An 18,391-nucleotide genomic window follows, 5' to 3' on the forward strand; every position below is an offset into this window, starting at 1 on the left:
TTTTCAAATAGCTGATTCACACTGAGCACTATGACTACAGTATATCGTTCACCATTAGTATTGGTAATAGTTGTGATGTGAACTCCCATCCACTTGACCAAGAACGATTTCTTTAACTATATTTTTATAGTGGTCGGTGTTATAGTTGGACGGCCCTTTAAAGAGGTTAAACTGATGTTGATGCTCATTTTGTTACCGCTGCCATTTCACAGCTTAACTCATCACATCAAGGTGATGAAGACATGACTTTCAACAGGCAAAGAAAAACACTTAAGATACACTTAGATAAAAACACACATCACCACTGTCGGGTGGAAACCTTGTATGTCCAAAACTGTTACTTTTCAGGAAATGGGAAAAAAAGTGTTCCAATGGATCCAATGTAGTTATTATTTACTTACAAGCTCTTGTTAATACTTTTCATTGGCTAAATATACATAAAACCCACGGACAGACTTAACTACTTTCACCTCATTTTGTTTATTAAAAATAGCAACAATTACAGATCTACAAGCTCACAACTAGAGGCTATTTCGTTTTTTGGTTATTTTATTATTTTTTTAAAAAACTTTTTTAATTCATGACGCATCTATGTATACTGGCATAATTGTTTTGCTGATATATTGCTGATATGATGAATACAAACAATTGATAACAAAAACCTAGAAGCTATTTTTGCTACTTTTGTGTGACACTGTCGAAGTAGGGCATTCATTTACGAGAAAAAAACGGAGAAAAAAAAACTATAAAAAGTTGAAATATGGAGATACAAGGTTTCTGCCCAACAGCAATTACATGCCGTCCATGCTGACCTCCTTTGGGAAAGCCCACCAGTGAGCAGGATGGACCATATAACCCCCCCCCCCCCCTCTCCCCTGTCTCTCAATTACTGTTGTTGGACACCAGCGAGCCCCATGCAGCACCTCTGTGCATCATTATATTCAGTGTGTAAAACACAGAGGCCCTGAAGGCTTTCAAAGGAACGCTACTCTCAATAGGACCTGTAGGGTTAATGGGCTCTGCGAGCGCGCGCGTGTGTGTGCGTGTGTTTTGGACAGTGGGCGTCTGGTGGCGTGACACACAGATAGACAAATATCACCAGTGCAATTACACCCCCGATACACTCACCAGCAGCACCTGTGCCAGCCTTCCACCCCTCCCTCCTCTCCCCACCACCCTCCTCCCCAAATCCAGCCCTCTGATTGGCCCCTGGGGAGCATGTGCATGTGTGTGAGGTGAAGTGTCAATTAGAGTAATAACCCCGGGCCCTGTCCAGCACCCCTCTCCCCCCCTCCGCGTGGATCTCCCACAGGGCAGCGGGGCTTCCTCCAATGCGGCAGCACCTGCTCCTCTCTTCCTGTATTCATAGCCTTTACTCTGGCCTACCATGGCTGGACTGGGTAGGGTACAGTCTGACATTTAGGTCTCTCACCATGTGTGCCACATTTGTTATAAGCTTAGCACCGACATTATCTCAGGATTACTTCCCACAGAACAAAAAAAAAAGCTGAGAATCACATTAAGATTGGCCCAGCTATCTGAAATCTCAAAATGTGTGATTCCGCCGGGAAGACAATATCTCGATCAGCATGAGGGATATTTAATTTCCCCACGCTATCTGTGTTTACTATTGATTGCTGTGATTTCTGTTTCTGATAAATGATGGAGCCACGTAGAACAAGTAAATGTGAGGGAGACGCATCAATGAGCGAGAAGTATTCAAGGCGGCATCCACTCGAGGCAAACAGACGCTGTGTACCAGAGGCTTGCAGCAGAATACAAACTTATATTGTTTTGTCTGTGCATTGACTATCCCATACTGCAGACCTGTAAATCAAAAACTAACAATATATTTATTCATGCCCTCTGTGCTCTCCAAACAAATAAATGAAAAGCCCACAGTCAGCAAAGCTCATTATCATGATTATAACCCTTAGCTTGCTAGTGCAAAAGCAAAAACCAGAATAATAACCAGGCTGTATGCAAATGAAGTCTTTTGATTTATAATGTATGACACCCAGGGGGGGACAGGGGGGGCATTGCTCAGGTGTGTCACCACTCTGATTACTGATTCATAACCCTACTGCTGGAATACACACACACACACACACACACACACACACACACACACACACACACACACACACACACACACACACACACACACACACACACACACACACACACACACACACACACACACACACACACACACACACACACACACAGCAGAAGGTGGGGGAATTGAAGAGACAATCAAATCAAATACCTCTGCCCTGCCTCCCCCTCCCTCCACAATCTTCTCCACCCCAGTGGAAATTGAGCAGTTCAGTGAAGACTATTGATTGGGCACAGATGAGCTTGGTGGCAGGCAGGTACGATAGAGAAGATGAGGCCAGAGTGGGCTAAAAAAACCGCCTGCTGCATAAGGGAGTGGAGACCAGGGTTGTTGGGAAGGTGAGCTAAAGGCAGCACAAGAACAGGCAGAGAGAACAAATCCACTGGGATGCTTCCCAGTGTCCCCAATGAAATGCATGCGTGACCTGGTAGTGATAGTTGTCCAAGCCCGTGCTTCGAGTCTAATAATCTGAGTTCCCAGAAGCTCTCAGTCTAAAAGGTGCAAGAGGAAAAGGACATGTTCTCACTGGACACATAGTACATTAAGTAAACATTAAACAAATAGCTAAACGTAATTAAATGATATTAATGCGAGCATTTTGTTCCAAGGCACTTTAGTGTGAGCCTATACTGTGCTACTGGGTGATAGGACTGGGCTGGGCTGGGCTGGGCGGTGTGTGTGTACGCGTGTGTGCTCTTTGCTGTATCACAGCCTGCCACAGTAGTGAAGGTATGTGTGTGGACAGGCCCTACATCATCTTAAGTGGCTCTTTAGGTGGAGACAAAGATTAATGATGGCCGGCCAGCCAGCCAGTCCAGCTGGGGGACTGAGGAGCACACGGCCAAAACACACACACACACCCCCACACACACACACACACGCACAAACAATACTAGGACGGAGGAGAATGGTCCCGGTGGATACCAAGGGACAACAGCTGAGTAGTGATCCAAGACACATAGCGAGAGGAACAGAGAAAAGAGTAACAAGGGAGGAACGAGGGGTGAGTTTAGAAAGAAAGGAGAATTAACAATACTAACAAGAATGAATGAAAGGAGAGAGAAGGAAGTAAAGGGCGTACCATGTTGTGTGGGATTGGAGGGCAGAGAAGACCAAGAATATGGTGACCTTCTAGTCCAACCCAATGACCTCCACCCACAGACATGATTTGATGTGTGTGTGTGTGTGGGTGGGTGTGTGTGTGTGTGTGTGTGCGTGTGCGTGCAATACATGACTGCCTATTGATTGGTTTTCCTTTTCTGCTTTCCTATAGTTGAATCTAAGCAAGGCTAAGAGGTTGGAGAAGATAAAACAAAAACAACATTAATGTTTCATCATCCAATCTCCCCTCCGGTGTGAAAGGGGATTGAGGGGAAAGTTAAAGAGGAGACGAAGACAGGCTGTAAAACGAGATACACAGACCCAGTCAGGGAGCGTAAGTCCATGGATGAGGACAATACCCAGAGAAACTATGGGATCATTAAAAGAAATATTTCACAGTTACATTGTCATTATAAATGTGCAATGCAGGATGGAATTCCTTTAAAAAGTTCCATCAATTAATATGCAATTTCAATCTCTCCTATTCTTTTTAGGGATGCACCGATGTTACATTTCTGGCCAATATGATAACAGATATCAACATTGTTGTTGCTGTCGATAACCAATATTGTCGATATTATCTGTATAAAGACAGATAATATCGACAATGTAAACACTGTATTTTAAAAAGCAATGCCTCTTTATTACAGCACTAGGGATGCATGATATTGAAATGTTTCCGCATATCTGAACATAAACAACTTAAATGTAATCTTTTTATTTCAAATTGTTCCAACTTGCTGACCCTTTTGAAATATTCTGCAGCAAACCATTGATTGAATATGCAGCCTTCATCATTGCAAAAGGCATTCAAACTAAAATATTGGGTAAAACCAATATATTTATATGTTTAGATATCGGTTCGATATACCGATCGGTTAAAGCCAATATTGCAGATACAGAAATGATGACCGATATACAGTATCGTGCACACCATTTGTCTTTTGTTTTTGCACCCTGATCTGTGAGGGTAATCTTCAGTCCTACCTTCTCTCCCCTCAGTGTTTCTCAACTCTCCCTATACTATGTGCTTTGACAGAGGGACACACAGAAGAAACACATCAAACAGAACACTCCCTCAATTGAGAGCTGAACAATCATTTTAACTTGCAGCGGGCGCATTGGATGGGGGGCTGAAGGAGGTGGTGGTGGTGGGGGGGGGGGGGGGGGTAGATAGTGATCTTTTAAGGAGCTGTTTGCAAACCGCACAGAGGAGGGTTTAATCAGGCGCTCTCTGGCTGAGTGGATCAATCGGCAGTCCTTACCTCCCCTCCCTTCTCTCACACCACTGAATCAGCATTGATCTCATTGGTATCAGGACCTCCACCTGACAATTCACCTTGCTCCCCATCCACCCTCCCACCTCTGAGTCTCCTATGGTGTGCGCTGTGCCGTTCAGTTCCTCCCTCTATTCCTGATACAGTAAGTTACCTCCTCTGCCACCCACTCTCTTGCTCTTCCTCCTCTCTGCTGGAAGCCGTCCCCCAAGGGGAGATAATTATGTAAAGGAGGACTGACCTGATAGGAAATTTCTCCCCCGGGTCCCGACCCAGGTGGAAGATGATTGGCTCCATTGTGTGTTCTTTCTGGACGTGAGTGGTCACGCCTGGTACCTCCTGACCCGGGCAGAAGTTGACACCCTTGGAAGAGAAATGCACACACATGAGAATGTTACAGGAAAAACCTAGAGCCACGTTGCTCTAAAAACGTTTAGGATGGGGGTAGGAAAATGCAGGTTTGTCAGTCATGTCTTCTCATCCGATTTCCTAAAGTCAAGACCTAATCATTTCCTCCCCACTATGTCTGTGAACGTACACATTTCCATCGAAATTTGAGTGGTTTATTCAACTTTGTTACACCTTTACTGTTCCCAGCCAAAGGTGGTTGTCATTTTGACCAAAAGTAATGGGTAAGACTATATCCAGTAGATGAAAAACTCTCTATCTCTCTCTCTCACACACACACACACACACACAGTTCTAGACGGCTGGCCCCTTCGGTGCCACAACATTTTTCGTCATACATGATACAAAATCTAAAGTTTGTACCACAGCAGGTCAAATTGCTCTCTCAAGGCCACACAATGTGAAAAAAACCTTTTGTGGAGAAAAAAAATAACTGGTCTTCAGATGAGAAATACTTGATTTATGATTAGCGTTCTGAAATTGCAACTAACACTGGAGGACAGTGAACAGTAAATTAGCGTTCTTGCTCTTTGTAATAAAAAAAAAACATTTTACCATGCAAATAAATAAATGTTCTGAAAACATTAAATATTTTAATATCTTACAGAGTTATAACTTGCAATACAAATTAGGCTTACGGCAGCTCTGTTGAAGTAATAAACCTGTGCACCAGAGCAATGAGTGCGCACTAGCAACATTTTTCTATTTACCCCTTGAAAATCACCTGCATTCCTAAATGAATTTATCCTCTTCAACTATGTCAAATTAATGTATGATCAGGCGTTTCAATATGGAGGAAATCAGGTCAATTCAAAGAGTTCACGAGTTCACACCCACTCACTCCCCTAGACCCCCCTAGAGATGACCCACACCCCCAACACAAACACACACACACACACACACACACACACACAAAGACACGTGTACATTTTGATGAACACAGCTAATATTAAGAAGGCATTCATCTGTAAGGTGTTGTACCGACCCCCCTCTGGGACCCGAAGGAAGACACTCAGCTCAATGGAGCACATCCAAACTCTACTTCTCCTCCTCTTGCTACCTCCAAGTTCTATGCCTGCCCCTCGACTCCCTCTCACCCTCTCTCTCTCTCTCTCTCCGTCTGTCTGTCTCTCTCCCTCTCTCTTCGCTCTCTGTAGAGTACCCTGTGATCCAGACTTGCCCATACTGCCTTTTGAAGACAGGGTCTTGGAAATGTAAAAGATCTTGTCCCAGAGGATTGCAAGAAAGGCCTGCCATGTGTATCTCTCTGACTCTGTCTCTTGTAGCTAGGACAGAACAGCGAGAGCTCCATATCTCCCCTGACATTAATGCTATAGATACTGCTAGACTGCTTTCAAACTGGAGCGGAGGGGGTTCTTATTACAAGATAAGGTGCAGCAGCAGCCAGGGGCTGTGGGGAGGACTGGAAAAAGGAATCTTTGATCCCCCCCAAAGAAAGAAAGAAAAAAAAATCAATTTTGCACGAAGATATCATTCTCCAAGTATAACTACATCAAGTATAGGATTCTTGCGGATTGTTGCTGAGTTTATAAAATAATATAGTCTAGTTCCATTTCACCATAGTACGTTTATAATACAAAGCAGGACAACGGGATGACGAGTAAGTGATAATAGAGAACGAGGTGGCCTGATAAAGGAGAATAATGGACGAGGCAGAGGTGAAGGTCAAAACAGTCTTGCAACTCTGCAGAGGCAATTAGCCTCGGCATCGTGCATTATTCTTCAATAACTGAGCTGCTCATCATGGATTATCTGCCACTTACATACAGACCTAAAAGATATTGGTCTGTGCACTGGACACTGAGTAAAGCCTGAGTTATACGTCATAGTCATACGACGGTGTCGCTTGCTTCTCATCGTGATGAGACGTGTTGTGGACTTGTAGATCAGCTCTTGTCTGCTATAAATTAAGCTAAATATCTGGAGTGCCTATATCCCTCTGTCCTACCGTGTTTTGCCACACAAAGTCAAATTACGACCAGTTTATTATTGTTAACTACTGTATATGAAGTGGAGTCCGGGGACCCACAGGGGTCCTTGAGGGGGTTATATGGGGTCCCCAAATCTTGAAATATTTAGACATTTTCAGAATATTTTTCGCTAATCTTGTATGGGGGTCCCTGGTAAAAAAAAATTAGTTTTCTGATGGGGGTCCGCTGCCAAATACATATTAATTTGGGGGTCCTTGATATGAAAAAGAAGTACCGTTATAGACGGCCAGCCTCCTGCAGAGCCACGCCGTAAAAAACAGCCATGGTCACCAAAAGTATTTCCCATTAACATCACTGCGTTGCCGCACAGGGAGAAGAGTTAAGAGAGTTTGATGAGAGCTATTTAAGGCTGTGAAATTTCTCATTTTCCCCGTGACTGAACCACATGGGCACTGCCAGGACAGAACAATAGCGCCTTCCCCAGTGATTAACCACACATTTCATTCTTCTTCACAAACATCCATCGTCCCTTGTTTATTTTTCACCATAGGCCTGGAGAACAATTATCTCTTAAGTGTTGCAGAGAACTGAGATGGGAAGCAGAAAAAGCTGATTGTTGGTTCCGCACCATACACAGTAAGATCCTGAGTGTTAATCTAACGCTGAGAGTGTACAAATTGTCACCTTCATAAAATAAAGGCCCATGTAATTTTTGGGGACAAAGATTGTTTGTTGTTGTATAGATATTTTTATGTAATAATAAAAAATAAAAAAAAATATTCGGTATTTTTTTTTGAAAAACTTGACATGACGAAATGTAACCGATACATTTGAGGATTTCAGACTTGTTTAGACTATGTCAATAGAAAAAAAATATTTTAATCCTGTTTGTAAAATAACACAAAGGGTCAAAGTTATATAACTGGTAGATAAGCAAGTCACAGTAGTCATTTAAGCACAACCCTTGACCTCCAGACGCAAAAAAACATGTGGCTCTATTAATAAAATTACAGGAAATATTTTTGATTGATGTTATGATTGACGAAGCACTTGAAAAGCTGTGCAACAGTTTACATTTGTGTTTTTTGTGAACCTTCAAGAAAAACAAAGACTTGTCTTTTATGTCACATTGAGAAGGTTGATCAAGCTTATAGTCTCACTGAGTCACTGATATGCTGAAAACAGACGGCACTGCAGCATTAACTTTCACATACAGCGTAGCACAAGAGGACACCATCAGAACAAACATACCCACGCACATACATAAAGAGACATGTACATTTGTGTATAGACTTGCACATGCATGTGCACGCGCTCGCGCACGCCCGCCTACACATACATACACCAATCGATAGGAAACTCACAGGCAATCAGACGCCATTATTTGTGAAGTTCCACTCCAGTTCACATGAGCTGATAAAGGAGGCTGCTATTGATTCAGCGGCCCTGAAGGAGAGAGCAATTTAAGCGACCGATGGGGCATAAAACAAACTGCCTTGCTCGAATCACAGAGCCAGGGCTGGGAGAAAAGGCCCTGGGAGAAAGAAGGACATCATTTTAAGGACAGGGGGATGAAGGGAGGACCCACTTCTTCCCATTGGGTATCAGATCAGAGCAGCACAAGCAGGGTCCCCCGTTTTCTATACGGGAGCGTGAATTTCCGCACGTGTGATGAATATAATTACTGCTGGGATTTATTTGATTATGACCTGAGGTGGAGTTTATGCCACACTGCTCTTATGTGGAGCGCTCAGTGGTTGACAAACTACTAAATCCCAGTACTTGAGTCAAAGTATAGATACTCCTGGTCAAAGATTACTCAACTACAAGTGAAAGTTGTGCTGTCAAATTTGTGCTCGAGTTAAAGTGCTTGAAGTAATTGCTTTTAAAAATAATTAAGTATTCAAAAGTAGCCTACAATTTACAAAGTAAAAATTACCAAGTACATTTTCTTTTTAATATCAATGCATTGCTGTATTAAAATTCAGACATTTTCCAAAAACAATTAAAAGATTATCTATAAATTCATAAAAACAAAATCTCAATAATAGTGAAAATAGCAGATGTACTAGCTCAATGTGTCGCATTGCACACATTGTGATTTTGTAGATCTGCTATTTTCACTATGACGTCCCACCTCTCCCGGAAGTTCCGGGAGTCTCCCAGGAATTAGCGTCCTTCTCCCGGACACCCGCGAGAACGGTTTCTATTACTAACTCAGTGCTCAGATCTAGAGCCCGCCTACTGGCACGGTAATTTGCACACATTAACACATTCAGGCACACAGACCAGATCTGCAACCTGCAGAAGAAGAGAAGGTAAAATGCCCTTTTAGCGTCTCTTGTTTAGTTCTCATTTGTCAATTGTCGCTGAACTGTCAATCTGGCAAAATGGACTCATGTCATTCGCTGTGGTAAGGGTTGGCGTCTACTAGTGACTGCAGCCTTTGGTCTTGAAAAAAAAGTCTGTCGGTCTAATCTTCTTAATTTAGATTACAGACAGGAAGAAATAAAAGAATATAACGCCCACTTTACATCAGATTATTTGAAGCATTACCCGTGTCTCGTTCCGGTAAAAACATTATACATTTTCCTGTTGTACAGTGTGCAACAGCAGGTTTTCTATAGCCCAAGGTGGTCTAGGCGTCGAGGCGAGTACAATGCAAGCCGTGTCAAGCTAGCAGCATTATTTAACAATAGTATAGTTATGAAGTTCAGCTTAACCACTTACTTAAGCTCTATTTATTATGGTTGTAGCTGGTCTCTATCTATCTATCTATAAATGAGCTTGTAGATCTACCATTTTTATTATAATAATGATAATGAATGACGTATGTTTTCCCACTTCGATCCAAGGCCGTGCAGCAACATTGAAAAACGTTTTTAAATGAAGTGGAGTGAAAGTAATTCCAAAAATACAATGCTCAAGTAAATAATATAGATAATCAAAAACTGTATTTAAGTACAGTACTCAAGTAAATGCATTTTGTTACTGTCCACCACTGGGAGTGCTTATATCTTGAAAAGGAGGAAAAAGTGTACGTTACAGAGAGGAAAGCCAGTGAATGACATTCTCTACTGGATGCAAATCAACAGGCTGATAAATGATACAAGTTTTCTTAAGTGGGGTCTCTTCATTAATATTCATTACCCACTTATGTACAAAGGCAGTCAAACAACGAGCTATTTTTCAGATAACACCAACAGTGAAAGAGTGTGTGTGTGTGTTTGAGGAAGATTAGGGAAGACAAAGAGTGAGGATATAGCAAATGAAGCGAAGTGAGGAAAAGCTCTGTGGTCACAGGCAGTATCACCTTGTTAAACTCCTCCCACGAGTTACTCCACGTCCAATAGTGTGCCTTGTATAGTCCGAGCCTCACGGCCATCATCTCGTTTCCACGGTAATAAAAGATGGGCCTGTTGAGAGTAAAAGAGGCTTCTGAGAAGAAAAGACGATGCCACCCAGGGAATAAAAGGAAAACCCAAACAAGCTTTTCTATTTTAAATTATACAATTTAAAAGTAAGTAGTATTATTATCCCATGTTTGATTTTTGTTACAGCGCGCGCACACACCCACACACACACACGCACAACCCCCCCGGCCAGGAAAACAGCACGATCTGCTCTACCGACTTAATCTCATCCATGTTCGAGTCCTTTAGTTACAAGTTCTTATTCACCAATCCCTTCAGCCAGAAAGGCTTTATGATAAAGCTTTGTTTAGGCAAAGCCAAACACTGGTCTCCATGTGGTTACTAGCATCCCACAAAAACACAACATGCACCCCCTCACCTGTCAGAGAGTGCAGAGTGTTGGAGTGTGTGTGGGTGGTTGAACAGCACAGGTGAAAGGTCAAGACCGTCCAGTGCTTGGTGCTCTGGTGGGCTAAGGCCAGCCAAAGCTAAAGCGGTGCTGTAGAGATCCATCACGTTGGCCAGCTGATGGCTCACCTGCATATGGACAAAGAAACAAAAGATAGAGATTATAGTAGGCTTGTTAAAAAACAGGAAAACATTTAGTGCAGTAACACTCATTAAGAATGTAAATACTTGGTGCTGCTTTAAACTAATCACACACACAGGGCCGGCGCGTCCATACAGGCAACCTAGGCGACCGCCTAGAGCGGCAGTTTGGAGAGGCGGCAAAAAGTGTTGGCAAAAAACAAAACAAAAAAACATATAGGTAATGCAATTAAAACCAGTCAGTACCAAATAAACCACCATCAGTGCTGCAGTTTTGAGGAAAGAAGGTGAGAAATGTGTGCTTATCTTTTGCTATATGCAGCTGTTGATATTTTATGAAGGCAAAAAAAAGGACAAAATTGCGCTTTGCGCACGCACATCGTTGTGCCTCCCCCCCCGCCCCCAACACACACACACACACACACACACACACACACACACATAGACCACCCAAAGGTGATCCTTGCATAACCTCAAATCTGCCCACCCTCAATGAACTGCTTCCAATGCGTTTTGTTTGTACTCAACTGAATCACCCACTTCAATTGTATAGTGCACTAATAGATAAATACTACAGCTGGTATCCAGTATCTGCGTTATATACGGCCATTTCTATTTCCTTTGTGCCTGTTCACGGAACCAATTCAGTGCAATTTATCTTCAATATGCTTTTGCAATGCTCAGTGCAACACTCAACTCTCATCCTGTAATCACTGTGAAATTAGAGATGTTCATACTGTGTATCAGCTCAGGCCTTAAAGGGCCATAATCACTATGTTAATGTACATTTCAGTTAATTGTTGATCATAGTCTATAATAAAACACTATTTATGATACAACACTTTTCTGTCTGTTTTGGCCTTTCTGGTTGTTCCTACAGTATAATTCCCTTGATGCATTTTGCAGGCAAGCATCTGTCTGGCACGACCATTCAGTCTATGGCCACGATTACTGTACAACCATCTGATTCATATGTTCCTAATCCTAATTCAAGGTCGCCATTTTGTTGCAACAACAGTGAACAAGGAAGGACAACGTCACAGTGGCTACTACTACTGACTAAACCAAGAAGCAAGAGTTGTAGGTTTCACGTTCACAGATTTTTCCCAAGTGACATGACTGGGGTAACAACTTCAGCTGTGTTTTAGAGACGCAGAAGATTCATGCACAGTTTTATGGATGCTGACAGAACATTAGCCCTACAAAAAATAAATAGAGAGATAACGTTGAAAATGATGATAGTGTCCCTTTAAATATTCAAGATGGAAATTCTGTTTTAAGCATTCTTTTAGTCAAGCCAACCAGGTAGCAAACAGTCATGAAAAGGTGTGTGTGCGCGTGCGTGCGCGCCATGCATGCATGCACATGTTGTATAAAGGCTGCAGGGAGCGCATTTTTTCAGTCTCCCTATAATCGCTGCTTGCAGGTTTATTATAAAGCTTCTAAAAAAAACCTCTCTCTATAAATATGTGTGAGTGTGTGTGTGTGTGTGTGTGTGTGTGGGGGGGGGTGTGTGTGTGTGTGTGTGTAGGGGGGGGGGGGATTTGTGATGGGGAGGCGTAGGGGGTGATGAAGAGGAGAAGAAGTTGGGAGGAGGAGAACAGGACCAGGTTAGGCAGGCAGCTGGGGCTGGAGCTAGCTGGTGTTTTATCTCCTCTTCCCAGTCCCAGTGAAAAGCTTTATTTTATTTATAAACTTTGAACTATTTTCAGATAAAATGCCATTTTTTCCACTGTCATCCTTGATCTTCTGTTCCATTCTCTCCTGAGCGAGCCTTAGAGGGAGACGGCACACTCACAATCAGATAGCGCTATCAGGCCTCGGCAGCTGTGCCGCCATGTGCCGCTTTGCTCCTATCGCCAGGACACACACACACACACACACACACACACACACACACACACACACACACACACACACACACACACACACACACACACACACACACACACACACACACACACACACACACACACACACACACACACACACACACACACACACACACACACACACACACACACACACACACACACACACACGGCTTCCAACCACTGAAATGAATTCCCTTTTCTCCTGCAGCCAAAGAACTAGCCGTAGAAAGGGCCCCGGCCCCACAATGCATTCCATGATCTATCTACGCTTCCAGACAGACACACTCTCACTCTCTCAGTCTCTTACACTGACAGAAACAGACAAACAAACACACAAACACACACACACACACACACACAAGCGATGGACCAAAATCAATTTGGCACAAACCACTTATTTTTTTTTCTTTCTCTTTTTTTTAGCTCTTGTTTAGATTGCCAAAAATTCAAACCTAAACTATGCGCATTCTGAAAGGGAAGTTTATCTTATTAACTGCCATCTTTCATCATCACCCTCCCTCCCCCCTTTCTTTATCAACCTCACCCCTCTTTTGTAATCTAAATGAGACTTCATTCTTTTCTCTCTCTCCATTGTTTCTTCCTTTCTTTTCGTCTGCCTCATCACACTCTATTTATGCCACTCTCTCTTTCTCTGTGTGTATTTCTCTGTCTCTGCATTAACTGGTGAGTGGTGATGTTGGTTATCTGAGGAGGCAGGCCTTCTATCCCAGCTTCAGCCACTCTGCCTGTGTGTCTGTCGCCTGATAAAACACAACAAAAGGGACTGCGATGCTCCACAGTGTTGGGGGGTCAAATCCACCCCCCCCCCCCCCCCCCCAACCCTTTCTCTATTTTCCTAACTGTCACCCCACCAAACCCAAACCTCCACCACCACCCCCAACTCCTCCTTGGTAATGTCCACTTTCCCCCAGAGGCACCGGGGGAATCCGGGACTAGCATCTCTCTCCAACCATATTCACCTTCATTCCAATACACTTTCCTCCTTTCCACCCATCTGGGAGTGTGAATACATGACTGCAATAGAGAGAGAGAGCACGCGTAACTGGCTGCCCACACCAACCTTTTAACCAGAAAGCGCTCAACAACAAAGATAATAGAGTATGGAAATTGAACATTTTAGATTTTATTTAGACGGGAGAGTATAAAAACAGACAAGAAAGTGAGGTTGATTGGTCAACGCACTGTCCGGGCAGCTACCAGCGCGCCCCACAACCTGACAAATCTAAGTAAAATAATAATCTATACAATCAATTAAACTTAATCTGTACAGCGCTTTTCAGACTTAAAGTTAAAGTGCTTTTCCACTGTAAACGAAAGTGCATTAAAATGCACCAGGACCCTGCTCATGACCCTGTGGCATCCATAGCAGAACTGCGTGGATAGTTCAGTGGGATTACCCCACATACACTGGAATCACCATCCTTTCATTGAGTGGGTAGGTACTAGTATGTAAACACGCTCGACACCTTATCTCTGGATCTTAATACTCTAAAGCTTTGAATGAGGCCTAATTCAGACGTACTGCCACAGTAACACAGCCAGAAGCCCACGTAACAAAGGATTCACGTTGCCATTCATTGTGTGTAGCGTTTTATTCAAAGAGCTTATGGACTTTTTAACGCGTAGATCGACAGTGATTTCTCTACAGTATAAAAGGAACAGAAAGGAGGAAACTCTGCGCCTCCCAAGCAGCGGAGCAACAGATAAAGCAGTCGTACTGCACAGTAGCACCAACAAAGCAGCTTTGTCATCACAACCCTGGAGAGCTTCAGGGAGGAAGTGGACCTCCTTTCTCTCCAAGCCAAGCCTCCTCCTAACAGCAACACGTGCACCCATACGGGATTGTGTGATGCTCGGCTCGATAGCCATTTCATTCGCAGCCGTGTCTGTTCAGCAAATGTCCCTGGCAGTTAGGTACGGTGCCAGCTTTTTCCTCTATTTTACCAGGCAACCTTTTTTCGCTTGCTCCTTCCTTGCCACCCCCCCCCCTCCCCCCTTCCTTGCAACCCCCCCCCCCCTCACCCTCCCCTTTATCCCGAGCGCCTGGCATATTCAGATACTGAAGTCCTCATTACGGCTCAATCCAACCTCAGCAAACACACAAACAGATTAGCCGCTTAAGACGCTCCCAATCCCCCTCTCCCTCGCCACTCTGCAGCGCTATCAGGCCCCAGCACACCCCTGTGAGATGAGCCGGGGGCAAGGCTTACCGCAGCCTGCAGAACTGTAGCCTCCGCTCGCTCTCCCCTCCACAAAATCCCTCCGCGTCACAGCCCCGTGTCACAGCTGCCCCTAATACAATTAAAAGTCATTTGCAGAGCGCACAGGCTTAGAAGATCAGGGTGGGGGTTACGTTCGCGAGGAGGCGAGGGGGGTCCTTCCCACACACACACACACACACACACACACACACACACACACACACACACACACACACACACACACACACACACACACACACACACACACACACACACACACACACACACACACACACACACACACACACACACACACACACACAAGGCATGATGGAGAAAGTGCATGAGTGTGTGTGTAACTGTAAAGAGAGAGAGGAGAGAGAGAGCGAGCACAAGAAAGAGAGCATGAAGTCCAAACAAAAATATTAGGGAAACAAGTGTCTGTTTTTGCATTCTTCACTTTTAAGTGATTACCAAATGTTCAGTCACCTGATGTGTAGATAAAAAGGTAAAGGAAAGTGTTTCCCAACCTTTTCTGGATCAGGGTCCACTTGAAAATCCACTTGACACTTGGATCAGTGCATGGAACTAGCGTTGTAGTATACTTTAAGTTCCAATTTATCAGTATCACTTTGAAAACACATCTTTCAAGGTTTTAATGGAAAGAAAATACGATGAAATGTTTAAAGAAAATCTATATTAATGTTACAAGTGTTTTGCCAATTATCTAGGGCTCCACTTGCAATATCCTCACGGCCCACTAGTGGGCCCCGGCCCAAATGTTGGAAATAGCTGGTATAGATGATACAGAAATGCAAAGAGAGCAAAGGAGAGGATTAGTGATATAATTACTGCTTTTAGCCTCTACCTGCTTGATATTACAGCGGCAGCAGTATTACAAAGTTCCAGTGGCCTGCTGATAGGCACACCATGAGGCAGAGAGTAAAACCTGGGTTTATATCTATCCAGTGGAGCTTGGCTGTGATGTCATTCAGGATGCTATAGGTCGGATATCCTCCTCTCCTTTTTGATAGGCTTGATTTGACTGAGTGCGTCTGCATGGGAGCATTCTCACCGTGCCTCCTGGAATGTAACCAGGCCACCAAGCGATGGCAGGCTCCCTCATACCGCCTTCAAAGGTTGTTTCCTTTCCACAAAGAAACGGTCCATTACTGCCACCTGGAGACAGATACAGACAGACAGACAGACGCACACACACACACACACACACACACACGCATAGAAAATACGATTCTGTAACAAATTAAAAGTTATCATAAAAGAATAAGCATTTCAATGCCAAATTCTGTGGTGTGTGGAGTGTGCGTGTGTGCGCGCACGTATACACTAATACACAGCCAAATCCAATCCAAAATTACACTATCTCAAGTCATGTTTACACATGAATACTGTTACAAAGCTGGGAAATAAATTAACAAACTGCCAGCATAGGCAGGGAAGAGCAAGGGAGATAAGTCTAAATTAAATACACCAGTAAATTGGCAGCGTTTCCAGTTAAGCGTGTGAACGGGGTTTCAGAGTGAATTAACATTCTGGATTTTGCTGTGTAAAGTCGTCTGTGTATCACTTACTCTTGTCTGGGCCAGACATAACAGCAGCTCCGTTGTCTGAAGTGAAGAAGACAAAGGTGTTGTGCTCGATGCTCAGAGCCTGCAGCCATGCAAGCATCTGGCCAACACTGTGGTCCAGCTCCATCACTGCATCACCGTACCTACAACACACATCACGGGCTGATATATCAGTCATTATTTGACTTCTTTTGACAACATCAGTATCGGCAATTATGCAGCCGATAACTCACAACATTGTGTGCTTGTGGATCATCTATTTTTGACAGGTGTTTAAATAAAACACATTCTAGTTAAATGTTCTCAAATAGAAACTATAATTAAACTGAAAAATGTTGCACTTTTTGTCAAAATATATGTCAAAATCGGTAATCGGTAGTCTATGACTCTCCAAAATCGGGATTGGACTCAAAATTCTGGCATTGGTCAGGCTCTACCTACAACACAGAGTTAATCACTACAGGGTAGAATCCCGGGTAGATAATAAAAGTTATGCACTGCCGCTTTAATCGGCTCAAACTATCCCACTTCAGGTAAAACACCAAATCCTGGATGCATCACTTAACATGTGGTTGCAGATTATTTGGTAGGCTTTACAAAGTAATGGAACCTCCAGCAGACTCAATAAAACAGGAAATGGGATTGTACCGGCCTCGCTGACTCTTCCCCAGGAAGCGCTTGGAGGCGTAGATGGGGGCGTGGGTGGCATCGGCTGCCCAGTACAGGAAGAATGGTCGGCGAGCAAGAGTTTGGCGGGATATGAAGTCGATACCCTCCTGTAAAAGGTGGGAGAATTATGTAACCGAGCGATCACAATGTTATTTTGACCAATCTGCATGGTAGAGTATGTTAGCATAATATCACTTATACAATTGGGGTGGTTGTATTTGGTCTCCCTGCTTCTGCTTCTACTGATAGATTTAGAATCCTGTGTTTGGTTTGACACAACTGGTTGACAAGTGGTAATGCCTGAAGGTCGAGCTCTATTTAACTCGGTAGTAAAAATGTCAGCACTTGCGTAGGAAACCAGGGTTCAAATCTAGGGTAGAACAGGAAAGTTACAGTGGTGGCTTTAAGTCTCTTACCTACAATACCAACTAAATCTATTTCACACCAGAGCAGCAGTGATTACTACCGTTACGTTTTTCCGCTAAATGGCTGTGTACAAAATGTCTGAACCGTAACAACCCATATGATATCTCCTTCGTTTGAACGCCTAGTCCACACCTATTTCAGAACCCCAGTACACTTCTGGTTGGCTGCTGCTTTGTCTGGCAAAGTTGACATTTTCTCTACTTTGCCGCTCTGCCTCCTGCCGCAGTGGTTAAATCGGCGGTCCCTCCTCGCAATAGACAATGCATTGAACTTGACTCAGTGCATTGACTGCATTGAACTTGCATTGAACAATGCATTGAACTTGACTCAGGTCAACATGACTCCGTTGACCGCTTTCTCAGAACGCGGAAGCGGCACACCACAGCTAGTGTGAATCTGGCGTAACGGCTGCCCTGAAGTCTCAACTAATCCGGCTGGTGCAGATATAGTGCAAAGCAAAAACAATTGAGGAGGGAGACAACTGTAATGCAAAAGAACAATTTTAATGCCTTCAAACAGCTGCTGCCTGAGGAAGAGTTATTGTATTCGAAGCGCGTCGCTGAGTAGACTACGATTTTAAGCAAATTGTTTGTTTGTTTGCCTAAACATAAAGTTGTGCAAATAGCTGTTTGAAGGCATTAAAACTATTCTTTTACATACAGTATACAGTGGTCTCCCTCTTCAATTGTTTTTGGTTTGGATTTTTGCCTCCTTGGGAACCCTAGGACTCTCCAAGTTTTTGTGTGGTGCATATACAGTATAGTACAGCCATGAAGGTGATTGTGTGCATGG

At 43.6% G+C, this 18,391-nt stretch overlaps 1 protein-coding gene across 1 annotated transcript in view; it reads right to left on the bottom strand.

Moving 5' to 3' along the window:
* Window positions 1-18,391, bottom strand: part of galns (galactosamine (N-acetyl)-6-sulfatase) — a 31,189-nt gene that overhangs the window by 3,265 nt on the left and 9,533 nt on the right. Inside the window, exons 7-12 of the mRNA XM_080428372.1 lie at window positions 17,153-17,280; window positions 16,508-16,647; window positions 15,991-16,094; window positions 10,650-10,807; window positions 10,171-10,273; window positions 4,739-4,860 (exon numbers count right to left, since the gene is read on the bottom strand). Coding sequence (XP_080284498.1) covers window positions 4,739-4,860; window positions 10,171-10,273; window positions 10,650-10,807; window positions 15,991-16,094; window positions 16,508-16,647; window positions 17,153-17,280 — 755 coding nt within the window. The remainder of the gene's footprint in view (window positions 1-4,738; window positions 4,861-10,170; window positions 10,274-10,649; window positions 10,808-15,990; window positions 16,095-16,507; window positions 16,648-17,152; window positions 17,281-18,391) is intronic.

The sequence above is a fragment of the Gymnoscopelus braueri genome, assembly GCF_963280865.1.
Source record: "Gymnoscopelus braueri genome assembly, chromosome: 1".
In the NCBI taxonomy this organism is placed as follows: Eukaryota; Metazoa; Chordata; class Actinopteri; order Myctophiformes; family Myctophidae; genus Gymnoscopelus; species Gymnoscopelus braueri.